This window comes from Ascaphus truei, chromosome 2 (assembly GCF_040206685.1).
Source record: "Ascaphus truei isolate aAscTru1 chromosome 2, aAscTru1.hap1, whole genome shotgun sequence".
NCBI lineage: Eukaryota > Metazoa > Chordata > Amphibia > Anura > Ascaphidae > Ascaphus > Ascaphus truei.
In genome coordinates, this window is record NC_134484.1 from 468,839,281 (window position 1) to 468,858,333 (window position 19,053).

Here is a 19,053-nt window from a genome sequence, read left to right on the forward strand (position 1 = left end):
GGAAAAACCATATAAATGCGGTGACAAGTCGGAGGCACTGAATCTTTCATTAACGGCATCAGAAATTAAGTTGCTACAGGCAAACTTCAATTATAAATGGAGCTCGATAAAAATTAAATATCTGGGAATACAGATAACGAGCTCTTTTAAGACCCTATACCAATACAATTATCCCCCCCTCTTCGAAAAGATTAGAAAAGATCTTCAGAGCTGGAACGAATATCAGATCTCTTGGCTAGGAAGAATAGCCACAGTTAAAATGAATATCCTGCCAAGACTCCTATATTATTTCCAGACGCTACCAATAGACATTCCATTAGCAGAACTTAAAAATATCCAGAATAGAATTTTTCAATTCATCTGGAAAAACAAAAGACCAAGGGTTGCTAGAACAATTTTACTAGCTTCAAAAGATTACGGAGGTTTGGAAGTCCCGGATATTACTAAATACTATTTGGCGGGCCAAGTAAAAGAAGTAATAATGTGGAACAGCGACCCAACTACAAGTTGTTGGCTCGGGATTGAGTCTACCTATACAGGACCCCTTTCTCTGCCGGTAATCCTTTGGACCGGGGGGTGGAGGGGGGAGAGGAAGAGCCTAGCAGATAAATTAAAACTGCGAGCAATGAGGTGTACATGGAAGGTATGGACTAGAAACAAGGAGAAATATCATTTGGCATCTTCACCCACTCTAATGACCCCCATATTTAGCAATCCTGAGTTTATCCCAGGCTGCCTCCCAAAGGGACTTAGTAAATATAAAGAGCTAGGGTTGGTAATAGCTGATGATTTTGTATCCAAAGATAAGATTCTTGCACTCCCAGATTTGGAGAAAAAACATAAAATTACAAACTTACCGGTATTTGGTTACTTACAAATTCGACATTACCTACAAACAGTCTCAAAAGACTCAGTGTTTTCGGCTATGACAAAATTTGAGAGATTATGCAGAAGAGGCTTTTATTGCAAAGGTCTGATTTCTGAGGTATATCTGGGCCTGGCGTCAACTGCGGCACAATCTAAGCATAGCTACATGCTAAAATGGGCAGAAGACTTGAACATAGACATAGACAGAGACGACTGGGAGGATATCTGGGAAGCGGTCTCTAAAACATCAATTTGCACAACTATAAAAGAAAACATATACAAAATTTTGTTTCATTGGTACCTAACCCCAAATAGGCTGAGCCAGATTTTCCCCGGGTCCTCAGATTTGTGTTGGAGAGGATGCGGGCAAAAAGGAGAGATGGCTCATATCTGGTGGAATTGCCCAAAAATTCAGGGGTTCTGGATCATGATACAAACAATGATACGAGAGCTCCTGGGTGTACAGATAGAGGTAGACCCGTTGACCCTGGTGTTGTCTAAACCAATAGAGGGCCTACAACCCCAAGAGAATAAAATGATAAGCCACGTCCTCACAGCAGCCCGCTGCTCGGCTGCCGCGGCATGGAAAGAGATAAACGCCCCCTCCAAGCAGACAGTACTGAGACGTGTCAGGGAAATAAGATTAATAGAACTCCTCTTGGCACAGTTGGGTCAAAGGTGGATAAATTCCATAAAGTTTGGTCAGTATGGCCAGACAATTAACAAATGAGTAAATGAGCAACACACAAGACTGGAGTTAACAAGACACCCCACCCCCTCCCCCCTCCTCTTATTTCTCTTCACCCCCCCCCCCTCCCTCTTCTTTCTTGCTTCTCTCTTTACTATTCTTGATTTTCTCTGAGAGAGAGATGTCCGGAAGCGGCTGCTTCCCTAATATGTTGTAAAAATTTAAAAATAACAAAAGTTTTGTAGAATACAACAGACGAAAGTTAATATACAGTATAAGAAAAGAAGACAACAGAGTATTATTTATATTGTAATGTAATGTTTAATATTTCTTCTTCTTGTAAAATGTGAAGTTGTAACAGATGTATGTTAAAACTTGTTATATGATGTCATTCTCTCAAAAAACAATAAAAAAATTGAAACACAAAAACCCCCAGAAATATAAGGAAACACATCAAGGCGCACAACTAGTCCCAAGAGCTGACACTTCAGCCCTTAACGTATGGTTTCAGGGGTAACCAGCTGGGTGTGACCTTTATTAATGAAGACGGGCTACCCCCTATCGTCACAATGTCCTTTTACGTCTTTTTCATAATTACTCCATGTGACAGGGTGAAGTCAACCCCTATCAATTATGCATGGGAAACATATGCCTGAGTGCTTCATCCAGCACTCATAAGGGTTAACTCAGGTGGAAGTTAGGTAATCAGGAAGTAAGCTGACACCTGAGAGCCAGGAAGGTAGATAAGGATCTTGTAACCAGCAGTAGCTGCCTGTGTCAGATGAGAGCACATGGATAGATGTGCTGCTAGCCAGAAGGATACAGCACACTACTTACTGCAGCTAAAGTAAGATTTGTTTCATTTGTTTGCATGACTGCTTAAAAAGACTCTTAAGGTTTGGTTATGGTTTAGCCAGCCAGCCTGCTAGCTAGGAATGCTGTGTTAGTCAGTTTCCTCCCAACGAGGAGCAGGATTTATTTGCTTAAAGGGACAGTGTACCCGCATGTTATGTTGCTGTGGAGAAATAAAGCCACTGAACGTTTTCATTTATCCTGAAACTACACGTGTGGACTGTTCCCTGACCTCGGCTACAGGCCGTCCTGCCACACTCCAGCATAACAGACCTCAATAATTCTGGTTCATCACATAAAAAGAAACGTTTATTTTGAAGATAATGACTTGCATAACAATAGTAGAAAATAGTGGTGACATTCCAAATAAGTTATGGTATTCTTTAAAAGGTGGCATAGCTTTCTGTTTCTGAGTTGATCTTAATATGATAAAAATGTATCTTTCCTTCATTTTGGTTTTAACCCGTCTCTCTCTTCATGGTGGAATCACTGTGTCCTCACAACCCGGTGGAATCAATCATCCTTCGCCTCTCCGCCTGTCGCTACATCGTTGTGGCTCCTTCTCTCCCTCCTGCCTCTCGCCTACTTCAGCTAAAATTGCCATATATTTATCCAGACAATATATCAGCTCTTACTATATTCAGGATAATATTCAGGAATACCTAATGGAAAACAAAATTATTAGTAATAGTCAGCATGGATTTATGAAGGATAGATCATTCCAAACTAACCTTATTTGTTTCTTTGAGGAGGTAAGTAGGAATTTAGACCAGGGTAATGCAGTTGATGTGGTCTACTTAGATTTTGCAAAGGCTTTTGATACGGTTTCACACAACAGGTTGGTGTACAAAATAAAGAAAATTGGACTCAGTAATAATATATGCACCTGGATTGAAAACTGGTTGAAGGACAGACAACAGAGGGTTGTCATAAATGGAACTTTTTCAGGTTGGGCTAAAGTCGTGAGTGGAGTACCTCAGGGATCGGTACTGGGACCCCTGCTTTTTAACTTGTTTATTAATGACCTTGAGGTTGGGATCCAGAGCAAAGTCTCCATCTTTGCTGATGATACTAAATTGTGTAAGGTAATAGAATCAGAGCAGGATGTAATTTCTCTTCAGAAGGACTTGGAGAGACTGGAAACGTGGGCAGGTGAATGGCAGATGAGGTTTAATACAGATAAATGTACGGTTATGCATTTGGGATGCAAGAATAAAAAGGCGAATTACAAATTAAATTGGGGAATCCTTGATGGAGAAGGATTTAGGAGTGCTTGTAGACAGCAGGCTTAGCAATAGTGCCCAAAGTCATGCAGTAGCTGTAAAGGTAAACAAGATCTTATCTTGCATCAAACGGGCAATGGATGGAAGGGAAGTAAACATAATTATGCGCCTTTACAAAGCACTAGTAAGACCACACCTTGAATATGGAGTACAATTTTGGGCACCAATCCTAAGAAAAGATATTATGGAACTAGAGAGAATGCAGAGAAGAGCCACCAAATTAATAAAGGGGATGGACAATCTAACTTATGAGGATAGGCTAGCTAAATTAGATTTATTTACATTAGAAAAGAGGCGCGTCTAAGAGGGGATATGATAACTATATACAAATATATTCGGGGACAATACAAGGAGCTTTCAAAAGAACTATTCATCCCACGGGCAGTACAAAGGACTCAGGGCCATCCCTTAAGGTTGGGGGAAAGGAGATTTCACCAGCAACAAATTAAGGGTTCTTTACAGTAAGGGCAGTTAAAATGTGGAATTCATTACCCATGGAGACTGTGATAGCAGATACAATAGATTTGTTCAAAAAAAGATTGGACACCTTTTTAGATAGGAAAGGTATACAGGGATATACTAAATAAGTATACATGGGAAGGATGTTGATCCAGGGATTAATCCACTTGCCAATTCTTGGAGTCAGGAAGGAATTTATTTTTCCCCTTATGAGAAATCATTGGATGATATGACTCTGGGGTTTTTTGTTTGCCTTCTTCTGGATCAATAAGTAAGTATAGTTATAGGATAAAGTATCTGTTGTCTAAATTTAGAATAAGTTGAACTTGATGGACGTATGTCTTTTTTCAACCACATCTATTATGTAACTATGTATCTATACATTTCTACAAATAAAACTACCCAGTCAGCTCGTTATAACTAACTCCACTTCCAGCTAAGGTCCTACAGCTAACTTGATATGATCTCATAAGAAACTGCCCACATCTCCATACATACAATAACCAAATATGGCATATGTACTGGAGATTCTCAAAGCTTTCGTCATAGCCTCTTCTCTCAGCTAAAGCCGCAGTTGTCAATAATTACTCAAGTGCCAGCCTAAACAGGATTTCTCAAGGGGGGTTAAACATATGTATGACTGAAAGAATCTCCCTGCCAATTGCAAAAGGTCCGGAGGCCTTTGTGACTGGATACACACACAACACCGCTCACTGCTGACTTCCCGGGAAGATTTGGAACCACGCCCTGGCACTGTTAATCTCGATCTGGTGAAACGTACAGGCCTGGGACACGAAAGAAACAACACACACGCAGTGTTTCAGATCCTTCGTCTCAGTTTATTTAGCATAACAAAAAGATTTATACAGAAAAAAGAAAACATTGCTTAGAGGCGTAACTTAGGTTAGAGGCGTGCATGATTTAGGGGCAAGACATGTTAGTGGGGTGATATAGGGGCGTAAATATCCCAGGACAGGCACTGTCTGAAATACATAACATTCTCACTACCTACGTTATCTACAGCCGTGGTTTCCATGGCAGCTATGTGGGGTGAGTCGGCTTCCCAGGGAACTTGCCTCCTACTACAGATAAACAGTAAAAAGCTGACTACATGAGAAAATATATTTTAGCTAGCAATTGCAGACAAAATGTAGGGTATGACACAAATGCAGAGACTCAAAAAATATATTACCCACTGATTTTGACAATAACTACTGCTTATACTAAAAAGGGAAACCTTTGGAAAGAAAATGGTTAAAAGTTATAAAGTTGGCAGATATGATATATCCCTCCACATATGGACGGCTTGCTGCTTGCTTTGCTGTAACATCTGCAAAGGTATTTCCTAATGAGAGCCTGTCAGCCCTGTTAGTATGGGCAACAACCTTTATTGCTTCAAATAAATTCTGAACCTGCTGTGCATTGTGTATTGTCAACAAACACACAACTTGTTTAATCTTATTCTTAATAACCTCTGGCTTACCTCCAGAGTCCATTAGTAGCTTATAGAAAAACAGCAAAATTATGACAAATAATTGCAGATAAATAATAATAGAATTCTTATACTTTACACAATGTACAATGGTCGTTCACCCAGATCAGGGATGACAGCCCAGTTGTGCACAAAATATCTGGACTTAAACCATAGAATTTAGTCAAGGGACTTCAACCCAATCCACAGTCACAATTTAGGTAAAGAATTCCCAGAGGGGGTGAGACAAAATATACTCACCGCCTGTGGGAATCCCACTTCACTGACACCAATTGAAAGAATCTCCCTGCCAATTGCAAAAGGGCCGGAGGCCTTTGTGACTGGATACACACACAGCACCACTCCCGGGAAGATTGGAAACCACGCCCTGGCACTGTTAATCTCGATCTGGTGAAACGTACTGGCCTGGGACACGAAAGAAACGACACACACGCAGTGTTTCAAATCCTTCGTCTCAGATTATTTAGCATAACATAAAAAGATTTATACAGAAAATAGAAAACATTGGTTAGAGGCGTAACTTAGGTTAGAGGCGTGCATGATTTAGGGGCAGGACATGTTAGTGGGGTGATATAGGGGCGTAAATATCCCAGGACAGGCACTGTCTGAAATACATAACATTCTCACTACCTACGTGATCTACAGCCGTGGTTTCCATGGCAGCTATGTGGGGTGAGTCGGCTTCCCAGGGAACTTGCCTCCTACTACAGATAAACAGTAAAAAGCTGACTACATGAGAAAATATATTTTAGCTAGCAATTGCAGACAAAATGTAGGGTATGACACAAATGCAGAGACTCAAAAAATATATTACCCACTGATTTTGACAATAACTACTGCTTATACTAAAAAGGGAAACCTTTGGAAAGAAAATGGTTAAAAGTTATAAAGTTGGCAGATATGATATATCCCTCCACATATGGACGGCTTGCTGCTTGCTTTGCTGTAACATCTGCAAAGGTATTTCCTAATGAGAGCCTGTCAGCCCTGTTAGTATGGGCAACAACCTTTATTGCTTCAAATAAATTCTGAACCTGCTGTGCATTGTGTATTGTCAACAAACATATCAAGTTCTGGATCCTCTATAGGGATCTCAAAGAGTCCTTCCCTAACCTATGTAACAGTATTTGTGTCACTAACACAGTTGTGTGGAATTCGTGCCTCAGGTGTTGGTAAAGTAGCAGGATTTAATGTTATGCATCTGTGAACGGTAATATTGTCTGAGCCCTGCAGTATTATCTCCTATTTGGTCAGCCTGCTCTTGGTCAATTGTGTGGACCTGAGCAGAAGTATAATATAGTCTCCTTATAAAGTGCAGAGAACACTGCTAGCGTTCTGCCTTTAAAAGACACTCAGTACCCTTCCATTTGATTAAAAAAATCATTTTTTAGCTTGTTATCAGGGCATTCCGCCAGCCCGGGCATTGCGCCAAATTACCCTGAACAGATAATATAACGGCACAATGGCTTCTTCATAAACTAAATAATAATTACTGGATTGGAACATTAGTTTAAAGTTAAAAAATGGAGCTTTCTCCACAGCCCTAAAAACTAAATTTTTTATGGCCTCAAAAATAAAATAACAGGATTTTTATACCAATAGGTCAAATAACTTATAAACACAAAATATATTTCAACAAGAGCATGCTACATTCTTCCACTTGTTCCTCTGAATGCCTTCTGAAGGAAATCTCATACTTTTGCAAACTTCCTTCACTACAAATGTATACTATCCTGTTTCAACTCTGCCCTCTCTCAAGCGAAACAAACCTACTTCTCTCCATTAATCAACATGCACAAGTCTAACCCACACCAACTCTTCTCTGTCTTTGACTCTCCACTCAAACCACCCTCAGCTGCATCTTCTTCCTTCATCTCACCTCAGGACTTTGCTGACTACAGTAGGTAGCCTAGTGAGGTCTGTGTGCACTCTTGAGCGCCACTGCTGGTCAGTAAGCGTTGTTTGTTATCAATTCTGGATGGAAAGAATTGTTAATTGATAATTATGTGTTCCTTTTCAGTGTTTCCTGGAAAAAGGTACACCAAATTTAGGTCCCAGCCGGGCCGGTGGGGGTTCACCAGGGGGAGTATGTAGCCATGCATATCAATGGTCTCCAGTTGTCTCCCCTGCTGGCAACAAAACCTGGTAAGTTACAGGAATACCAGCAGTAATCATGGAGGTTTGCCCTCACACCCTGGTGAGGTGCCCTATGTAGGGATGGGAGTGGTTACATGCTCTGAGTCCACGGTTAGTGACATCAGAGATGTGCCTGCCTCTTGAGGTATATAAGGCACAACACTGCTCAAAGTTAGTGTTGAAAAAGCTGTTGATGCTGCGAGTTTGGAAAGAGAGTTAGGAGGATGGCGGGAAAGCCAAGTGCCCACTAGTGCCGTAACTAGTGCCACTGTTTTACATTCAGCAGTAGCAAGCCATAAAAGGCCAACTGTGTCCAGGGACCTGGCACAGGGGTGATCTCCCTGCGAGGGAGAGGGGATCCCACTCCATTGGGAGGGCATACCTTTTAAAGGGGAGCACGGAGCAATGCAAGGCTGAGCTGCTAACTGTGAAGGGCAGCTGGCCCAATTCACCAGGTACCAATAAAGATGACTTGTTCAATGAGAACACCATCGTGTGAGTCTGCAATTACTCTCAGGGGGCAATCACCACCAAGAAGGAGTTCCTCATCTGGACCATCTCCCTGCGGAAGCACAGACCCTGATGAGGTGGAGGCGCTGCACTGGATATAGGTAGGACTCGCACACACTACCACAGCTGCCTGTCTGGGTTGGCATCCCCGAATACCATCATGCGGGAGACTCAGGAGTCCTGTTGCCTACAGGTGCACCACCAGGCACGACCACATAATGGGGGCTGGTTAGACCTAAGGGGCCAATATGAGATTGGGGGGGTCAGACTAGTAGGGAATACCCGTTACATAAACAAGACATTTCTTTCCACAAGCCTTATGTCACTAACACCATTCATATTTCCCCATCTGTCCTTCTTTCTCCACTTCTCATTTCACATGAACTGCTTTCCTATCTGTGCCCTTTGGCTCCACTCAGCTATACCCCCTGCTCTACCCCCCCCCCTCCCCTACAAATACTCTTCTCGCACCCGCTTTCTTTCTTTGCATCTCCCATTCCTGGTCCCTGCCTTATTTCTACATGCTCTCATCCTCACCTCTCACATGCAACTTCTTCTCCTTGTGGCGTAAACCCCTCTAACCTCATATGCATTCCCTCTCTCCTGTGCCCTTTGGAATGCACACTTCTTTTCTAACAAATACATATCTTTACATTACTTCTTTTTCTATCTGCTCCTCTTTGCTATAACTGAGACTTGGCTCATTCAGTCTGACTGCACTGAAAGCTGCCCTCTGTTATGGTGGCCTCCCACTCTCCGTGCCCTGATGGCAGGGGTGGAGGTGTGGGCTCCTCTCCACAATCTGCTGTCACCGATCCCGTCCTATTACTCCCTCTTTCCTTCCTTTGAGGCTCACTCTGTCCAGCTTTTTCTCCTCTCCATTTCAATGTGGTGGTCAACTATTGGCAACCTACCTCTACTCTTCCTCCTTCAGTCTTTTTCTCTTTGAATCCTGGCTCTCCTTTCTCTCCCCAGACTCCTCTCCCTTGGGCTGCCTGCTTCCTCTCTCTAACCTCCTCTTTTTTTGGCCTTCACCAATGGACTGCAGCCAGCACCCACAAGGATGGTGTGAAAGCGTAGAAATAATATTAATGAGTCAAGGGTTCAAAGTATCAACGGGAGTTTATCTGCACCAAGGTACAAGTGAGAATTCAAAAATGAACTCATGCCTCTGAAAACATATTTCTTAACATCACATTTTTATACATGTCAAAAAGAGTAATACGCCCCTTAAGGGGGCTGGCTTAGGGATAAAAAGCAATATGATGACTTATACAAAAATACTTATTGATACATAAATATGCTTCACATGCTATATTCTTATCCTATATATCACCATAATGTGAGCCCCTTAACCTTCTGACTTAAGGAGTAACCCTGTTTAGCCCTCTGTGTGTACTGTATCTGTCGGATAACAGAATCTAAGGTCAGCAGAAATGTCTAAGGCAGAAAAAACCTCTTACAAATGCAATTTCAATTTCATGACTCGTAGGAATTATACAAAGGCGAGTTACAGCCAGGAGCGATACTCTGCAGGATATCAATAATTCACAAATAAACAGATAAGCACACATACAAGCAAACACTCAAAATGGCGGTTGGACCAAAATGGAGGTGATGATAGTCTGTCTTCATATAGCCTGAGCCACACACATTATCTCAATCTTCACAATGGCCACTACCTTGACCTGGTTTTTACTAGAAACTTTTCGCTCTCTTGACTTCTCCATTTCCCCCTTTCCTCTCTCTGACCATCATTTAATCTCTTTTTTGCTCTCTCTGTCTGTTAGGACCGCTGCTAAACCCCCCTCTCTGACGAGACACGCCACGGCTTCGTGAACGAAATCTTCAGGGACCTGCTAGATCGACACGTAATCGTGTACCTGGACGACATCCTAATTTTTTTCAGATCCTCTCACGAACACCCAGGACATGTAAAATAGGTTCTTCAAAAACTGCGGAAAAATAACCTTTACGATAAAGTAGAGAAATGCCAATTCCACCAGACTTCTACTTCCTTTCTGGGTTATATTATCTCCGACACTAGTCTCGCTTTGGATCCCGTCAAAGTCAAAGCAATCACGGTGTCAAGGATTGGACTTCGGCTGAAGTGGATCCCAGTGGCAGGAACAGCAGGGAGCGAAGTCAGGAAACAAGCAGGGGTCCGAGGCAGGCGGCAGGTAGCAAAGTCAGGAAACAAGCAAGGTTCCGAGGCAGGCGGCAGGTAGCGAAGTCAGGAAACAAGCAGAGGTCGGCAACGAGGAAACTGGAACGGGTATAGCAATAGCTAGCACAGCAGTAAACACAGGAGCCTTGCAGAGGCTAAGGAACCAGTATAAACAGGCAAAGAGGAACAGGAAAGGGAGGTTTATATAGGCAGGCTGAGAGGTGGAGCACAGGTGCAGAGGTGTCAGGTATCAGAGTCTGGAATGTTCCTTAGTTTAGCAGCAGCACTCCCGGTGGGCAAGTATAGGTACTGCAGGCTAGAACCAGACATTGAGAGTGGCAGCAGTCCCGGTGGCCAAGCATGGGAACAGCAGGCTAGAGAATATGACACATGGATTGGCCATGTCCTATATCTCTCAAAGCTATTCAAAGATTTCTCGGGTTTGCATATTACTACCGGAGATTTATCCAGAACTTCTCATCAGTAGTGGCACTCATTACGGCTTTAGCCCAAGGAGTTGACTCGGCACACTGGCCTCCGGAGGCCACCAGGGCTTTTGAGAAATTAAAGAAAGCCTTCTCCTCGGCACCCATCCTGGTACATCCAGACCCAGCGCTACCATTTACACTTGAAGTAGACGCCTCCGACGTAGGAGCAGGGGCGATACTCTCTCAGAGAAAGAACCATCAAGCTCGACACATCCATGTGCATTTTTCTCAAAAAAAAAATTCTTCTGCCGAAAGAAACTACGACATAGGGAATCGCAAACTCCTCGTGATCAAAATGTTGCTGGAAGAATGGAGACACCTTCTTGAGGGTACTGAGATTTCTGTCACCATCTTAACCGACCACAAGAATTTTCTGTACATTGAGGGTATGCATCGTCTCGGGTAACGGCAGGCTCGGTGATCCTTATTTTTTACATGCTTCAATTTGATCATATCCTACATTCCCTGGTCAAAAAACATAAAGGCCGATGCTCTATCCCGACAATTTCTGGTGGAGGACTACAATACCTCGTCGATTGGAGGGGTTTTGGTCCCTAAGAACAGGAGTGGATTCCTCAAAGACAGGTACACTGGCGACACACTTTATTCGAGCTCGGCTAGTCCCACGAATTCGGGTATACCCGGGTGTATTGAGGTTTGTGACTGTTTTCTGCCCGAGTGCATTGAGGTATTTTCCAGGCAGGGATTGAAGCATTTTATTCCCGCTGGCTGCAATACTGCACAGTATATATATATATATATACTGCATTACAATTCATGAATTTATGCCATCTGGTAGACACGCGAAGCATTGCAGCCTATTAAATCCTAATCATTATCATTTAACAGATCAGCCGCCCGTCAGCCAGGCATGAACCCAGGCTGGGAAGGCAAACACAACGGGGCTTGTCAGAGGTGAGGAGCGGCGCATTCCAGGTATCTGCCAGGTACATACTGGGTATTTGCTCGAATAAAGTGTGTCGGTGCAGTACATGCCGCCAGGCTGATTCGAGCCTTCCAGCACAAGTACTCTTCTAAGCCATCTATTGGTCGTCCGGAGTCCTCCCCTGAAGAGGGGGGTACTGTTAGGGCCGCCGCTAAACCCCGCCTCTCTGACGCGGCAGGCCACGGCGTCGGCGGTGCGTGCAGATCAATGGAGGAATGCCCATGCCCACTGGCGAAATCACCCCACGCCGCATGCCACCTGCACGTGCACGTTGTGCAGCGACTAATACTAAGAGGATCATCAGCTGCCTCTCACCAGAACCCAATCCTTTCTCCTCCTATCGCTAACAGCTATCTGGTGATTTCACTGTGTCTCCCTCTTCCTCATTGGTGCTTTTCCCTTAATATACCTTCCTGCTTCCTGAACACATTGCTGAGCATAAACTAAGGTTTATGTGCTGTGCTCGCTGCTTGGGTCTTGTCTGTTACTAGTGCCTTGCCCGACATGTGATTTGACCCCTGCTTGTACCTGTTCCCGTCTCTTCTCTACCCCTGGACTTTGGCTCATCTTTGGATTCCTGCTCTCTTCTCTCCCTGACCACGGCTTACGGATATCAACCATTCTCTCTCCAATCCCGGACCATGGCAAGTACCACGACATGGATATAGAGAGAGAAAGGGGGAGCACAGGTTGAAGAATTTGGGGTATCTGGAGTATCTAATTAGATATTTGTAGGTGTGTTTGAAAGATATAATAAATCACTTACACGGCCTTGTGTAAATGCTCTCACAGCAAGGTTTACTTGTCTTGGTGTTCCCTCTGTCGGTTGCCTCCTTCTTTTCAGGACTTGGTTTTCTTTCTGGATATCTTCAACGGTCCTCGGCTTACAATGAGGATGTCTCCCTCGGAGTCAATAGATTAAAAAACAATGTTTTAGAGGGGGATACAGACAGTATTGATAAAGTCCAATGGTATATATATATATTTATATTTATAAGGCAGTAAATACTGCCGGTACTCACACGGGCTAGTGTGAGTACAATCCTAGGGGAAGGTATCTTTTTATCCAAAGTTGATCTTAGCACGTAGTGATCTATAGGTGTATTAGGGGTCTGGTATGTAATGATAAATATAAAATGATACTCACACGGCCTTGTGTGAGTGAATGCACATCAAGGTATCTTTATCTTGATAGTCCCTTTTTTCTTCTTTTCCGGTATTCTTGATCTTCTTCCTAATTTTCCTCGGTGGTCTTCAACTCCCAGTGTGGTGATCCCCCTCGGTGTGAACAAATAGGAAAACAATTGTTAGTGGGGAAACGTCAACATAAATCAGTGGCTACCCACTAGAAGAGCACGAGCAGATACGTAAAAACAGCAAAATGCTGCAGGCACTCACACGGGCAAGTGTGAGTGTAATCCTAGGGGAAGGTATCTTTTCTCTTTTGGTGTCTTTAAATCTGGTGCCCTGTAAGGGTAATGGTGGTCTAATATATATAGGTATATAAAAATAAAATTCAAAATGATACTCACACGGCCTTGTGTGAGTAAATGCACATCAGGGTATCTTTGACTTCTTTGTGATACTGATAATATTGATCTCCAAGTGCCAGTGTAGGTAGAGAACCCCTCCCTGGTGTAGATGTAAATTTGAACACTGTCACGATTTTCGTGGGCTACAACAAAATTTATTAAAGAACTCTAAAAACGGAACATGTTTAAAAACAATAGAAAAAATGCATACTGCTGCGGCCAAGTTTATTCGAGCATTTGCCCGTTCTTGGCCGCAGCAGTAGCCTGGCGCGCGCCCGAGAGTGACGGGCGCGCGCCGAAGCAGCGGAAGAGCGCCCTCCGATCGGGGCGCTCTCCCTACCGCTGCCGGGTCCGCCGGGTCCCCCGGAACCCCCTGCCGCCGTCCCGCGATCGCGGGACACCAGGGCTCCCTCGGGGAGCCCTGGACGCGCGTGCAGGGGGCGCAGGCTCCCGAAGACACGTGACCGCGCGTCTATGACGCGCGGCACGCCGAGGGGCGGCCACTAGCAAGCCGGGAAATCTCCCGGCTTGCGGTACCGGCCACACTTTAATAAAGTGTCGGTAGTGTAGAAAGAAAAAGCCAGCCGTCTGAAAGAAATTTGCTCGTGGGTCTCGTGGAGCGCAGCTAACTTGCTCCGCGTCCGGATATAGTGCTGCCTCCTCTCAGATCCACTCCTTGACGGTGGCTGTGCTGGGTCACAATTGCCTAGCGGTCAGAGCAACGCGTTTCGACTTTTGGTCTTCCTCAGGCTCCGTAGTTTGGGGTTAAGGTTCGTGGCAGGTATTTATACTAATGTCAGCCAATCCCCATTCTACTTTAGGCAATGTCCTCTGTTGTTCAATTAGAACTGATGAGTGCTGTGTGATGCACTCCATTTTCTACTTCTGCACGTCATAGTAAATAAATAATTAAATGAATTGACGCATTTACTGGTTAGGATCTCTAAAATTTATACATAGGAGTAAAATCGTAGTGAAACATAAAGTTAATACATAATTTAGAAGACAATAAGTGAAGTGTTCTACATAAAGAGTGAGGTAATAGGTGATGTACCAAATAAATCTGTGTACTCTGTGAAGATACCTGCGTGATTAATAATAATTCCATCTGTGGCTGGGATAAAGTTTCCATAAGTGGTTAATGTGCATGTAATATTTCTAATTTGTTTTTTTTTTTTTTGTTAATAGTTAAGAAAATAAATGTTTTTATACATTTGATAAATATATATATACAACAGTGGGCTTTAGGTGTCTGTGTTTCTTATTCTACTTATTATATAGTGTTAAGTGGGATTTAGTGAACCGATATGTGCTTATTAAAAAGTGTTGGTTTAGTGGGCGAATATGTGCTGATTAGCACATTATTGTTTCATGGACGTTTTTAATATAAAAGGACAAAAACCATAAATTGTGTTTACATATGAAATGAAAATGATTAAATATTTATGTGGTAGCCGTGGATTTTCATACAGAGTTCACACTTTAAACAAATTACTTAAAATGATATCTTATTTAAGTGTAAATATCTATATACACTTTCATGTCTTAATATATTCGTGCTAAACTGTAGAACATCATATATTCTATTGCACCCAATAGTGCAGTTTTTGATACTCTCGATAATCATGATATATTGGAGCCATGGGATTTTTCAAAAGAATTTAAAAAACATTTCTTATACAGTATACAATTTTAGACACATATATTAAAACATTGAATTGTTAAAAAACGTGTCCAATACACACTTTGTATTTTTAAAAATTTTTGTTAAAATTTTTTTTTTTTAAAAGTAGTTCAATATACTTTTGTGCAATATAATCAAGTTGTTGCCTAAAGCACCCAATGCAGTATTACAATGACCATAGTAGTCCTTTAGACTGCTGTATATAGCCTTATGTTTATATCAAATCATGTCATTTCACAATATAATTGTGTACATACTTTGGGCATACAATTTTATCGTACAGTCTGTATATTAAAATTGGAATATTTTTGTTTGATATCGTTGATGAGTGATATCTGTAAAAAAGATCAAAAATGATAGTAGTGAATTCACATGTGTGGTATGGTGATATAAATACATAAATGGCGAGTGGGGGTAGTGGAAGGGTGAGGGGCGACAGGAGGGGGGAGGGGGAGGGGGAAAAAATTGAGGATGATCTGGATGAAGAGAATGAAGGGTAATGCTGAATGGGGAGAGGCGGCGGATACTGGAACTTAAATAAATGACCCCATACATAAAGTGTGAACTCTGTATGAAAATCCACGGCTACCACATAAATATTTAATCATTTTCATTTCATATGTAAACACAATTTATGTTTTTTGTCCTTTTATATTAAAAACGTCCATGAAACAATAATGTGCTAATCAGCACATATTCGCCCACTAAACCAACACTTTTTAATAAGCACATATCGGTTCACTAAATCCCACTTAACACTATATAATAAGTAGAATAAGAAACACAGACACCTAAAGCCCACTGTTGTATATATATATATATATTTATCAAATGTATAAAAACATTTATTTTCTTAACTATTAACAAAAAAAAAAAAACACATTAGAAATATTACATGCACATTAACCACTTATGGAAACTTTATCCCAGCCACAGATGGAATTATTATTAATCACGCAGGTATCTTCACAGAGTACACAGATTTATTTGGTACATCACACATTACCTCACTCTTTATGTAGAACACTTCACTTATTGTCTTCTAAATTATGTATTAACTTTATGTTTCACTACGATTTTACTCCTATGTATAAATTTTAGAGATCCTAACCAGTAAATGCGTCAATTCATTTAATTATTTATTTACTATGACGTGCAGAAGTAGAAAATGGAGTGCATCACACAGCACTCATCAGTTCTAATTGAACAACAGAGGACATTGCCTAAAGTAGAATGGGGATTGGCTGACATTAGTATAAATACCTGCCACGAACCTTAACCCCAAACTACGGAGCCTGAGGAAGACCAAAAGTCGAAACGCGTTGCTCTGACCACTAGGCAATTGTGACCCAGCACAGCCACCGTCAAGGAGTGGATCTGAGAGGAGGCAGCACTATATCCGGACGCGGAGCAAGTTAGCTGCGCTCCACGAGACCCACGAGCAAATTTCTTTCAGACGGCTGGCTTTTTCTTTCTATGCATTTTTTCTATTGTTTTTAAACATGTTCCGTTTTTAGAGTTCTTTAATAAATTTTGTTGTAGCCCACGAAAATCGTGACAGTGTTCAAATTTACATCTACACCAGGGAGGGGTTCTCTACCTACACTGGCACTTGGAGATCAATATTATCAGTATCACAAAGAAGTCAAAGATACCCTGATGTGCATTTACTCACACAAGACCGTGTGAATATCATTTTGAATTTTATTTTTATATACCTATATATATTAGACCACCATTACCCTTACAGGGCACCAGATTTAAAGACACCAAAAGAGAAAAGATACCTTCCCCTAGGATTACACTCACACTTGCCCGTGTGAGTGCCTGCAGCATTTTGCTGTTTTTACGTATCTGCTCGTGCTCTTCTAGTGGGTAGCCACTGATTTATGTTGACGTTTCCCCACTAACAATTGTTTTCCTATTTGTTCACACCGAGGGGGATCACCACACTGGGAGTTGAAGACCACCGAGGAAAATTAGGAAGAAGATCAAGAATACCGGAAAAGAAGAAAAAAGGGACTATCAAGATAAAGATACCTTGATGTGCATTCACTCACACAAGGCCGTGTGAGTATCATTTTATATTTATCATTACATACCAGACCCCTAATACACCTATAGATCACTACGTGCTAAGATCAACTTTGGATAAAAAGATACCTTCCCCTAGGATTGTACTCACACTAGCCCGTGTGAGTACCGGCAGTATTTACTGCCTTATAAATATAAATATATATATATATACCATTGGACTTTATCAATACTGTCTGTATCCCCCTCTAAAACATTGTTTTTTAATCTATTGACTCCGAGGGAGACATCCTCATTGTAAGCCGAGGACCGTTGAAGATATCCAGAAAGAAAACCAAGTCCTGAAAAGAAGGAGGCAACCGACAGAGGGAACACCAAGACAAGTAAACCTTGCTGTGAGAGCATTTACACAAGGCCGTGTAAGTGATTTATTATATCTTTCAAACACACCTACAAATATCTAATTAGATACTCCAGATACCCCAAATTCTTCAACCTGTGCTCCCCCTTTCTCTCTCTATATCCCTGTACTAATAAGGATCCTGGATAAGGACCCTATTGGGGTCTGAGCCATAGGACAAGAAGACGAACCAGAGGGGACCTTTGTTTATAAGGTTGTAAATTCCATTGTTACATTGCCCCTGTTCTTAAGAACTTAATCAGGGAGCGCCCGGGCTTTTCTTTGTTTCAAGTACCACGACATACCCGAACTCTCCTACCCTGACCCGGCTATACGAATCTGACTATGCACTCAGGACCCGGCTCTGTGGTTGTAGGATGGCGGTTATTTACATCCCCATCTCAGCCCCGCGGTCTAAGTCCTGTTTGTGGTGAGCGCACATGACACTCTCTCTTCTCCCCTTCTCTACCTTCATCCACCCCTCGTTTCATTAACCTCCCAGCTCTTGACTCCACTTTGCGCTCCTCCCTCTCCTCTCTCAGCCCCGCTACAGGCTGACAACCTGGTCAAGAACTACAACTCTGCCCTGTCATCTCTTGAGCTACATGCCCCTCTTCTGCTCTACCACTCTTGCCCTTCTAACCCCGGACCCTGGCTAAATTGCCAGACACGCATGCTCCGCTCCTGCACTCGCTCATCTGAATGCCTCAGGGGGGAAATCTATTGCAGACTTCTTTCGCTACAAATGTATCCTATCCTGTTTCAATTCTGTCCTCTCCCAGTCTAAACAAACCTACTTTTCTCTGCCTTTGGGTGGATGTGGTGAGGGAGCGGGATACCAACATCTGCATGAGAAGATGGATGATCCCGGGGGGGGGGAAGAAACCGGAGCACAGCGATGCAATGAAGGGCAATCTGGGGCTACAGGATGGTGCTAAAGGAAAGATTTCTTTAATGAACAGAAGACAGCATGGTGCAGATAAAAAAAGAGTCCAACTCTTACGCGTTTCACGCTGTACTCAGCGCTTCGTCAGAGTGACTCTGCTGTCTTCTGTTCATTAAAGAAATCTTTCATTAAGCACCATCCTGTAGCCCCAGATTGCCCTTGATTCATCGCTGTGCTCCGTTTCCTTTCCCCCCCCCTGGGATCATCCATCTATCAAAACCACGTGAGGCACGCAAATAGAAGGGATCCAAGACGACTTTATGTGAGTATCACGCTCCTTTTTGGATTATATACAAGGTGGCTTTCTGCTAGTAATGATTGCTTAGGGAAGATATGCTCTAGGGTGGTTGTCCAAACAGGAGGAATACAGATGATTGGTGATTTCACCCACTGTCTGCACTCCCTACCAGGACATTCATTTACACCTCTTTTTTAATGAGCTCTATCCCTCTCTCCACCAGCACTTATTCTCCTCTACGTCGTTTTACATGATCCTGTCTCTTCAAGCAAGTTTAGATTTTATTTATCTTTTGAGACTGGCTATCCTAATCATTTGTAGCACCACTCTT

The 19,053-nt window shown here is 42.5% G+C and overlaps 1 protein-coding gene across 1 annotated transcript in view; it reads left to right on the forward strand.

Moving 5' to 3' along the window:
- The window catches only part of LOC142488293 (uncharacterized), a 192,641-nt gene extending 181,099 nt beyond the window's left edge, over positions 1-11,542 (forward strand). Inside the window, 1 exon segment of the mRNA XM_075588665.1 lies at positions 10,078-11,542. Within this exon segment, the coding sequence (XP_075444780.1) occupies positions 10,078-10,126 (49 nt within the window). The 3' untranslated portion in view covers positions 10,127-11,542.
- Positions 11,543-19,053: the final 7,511 nt, after the last annotated feature.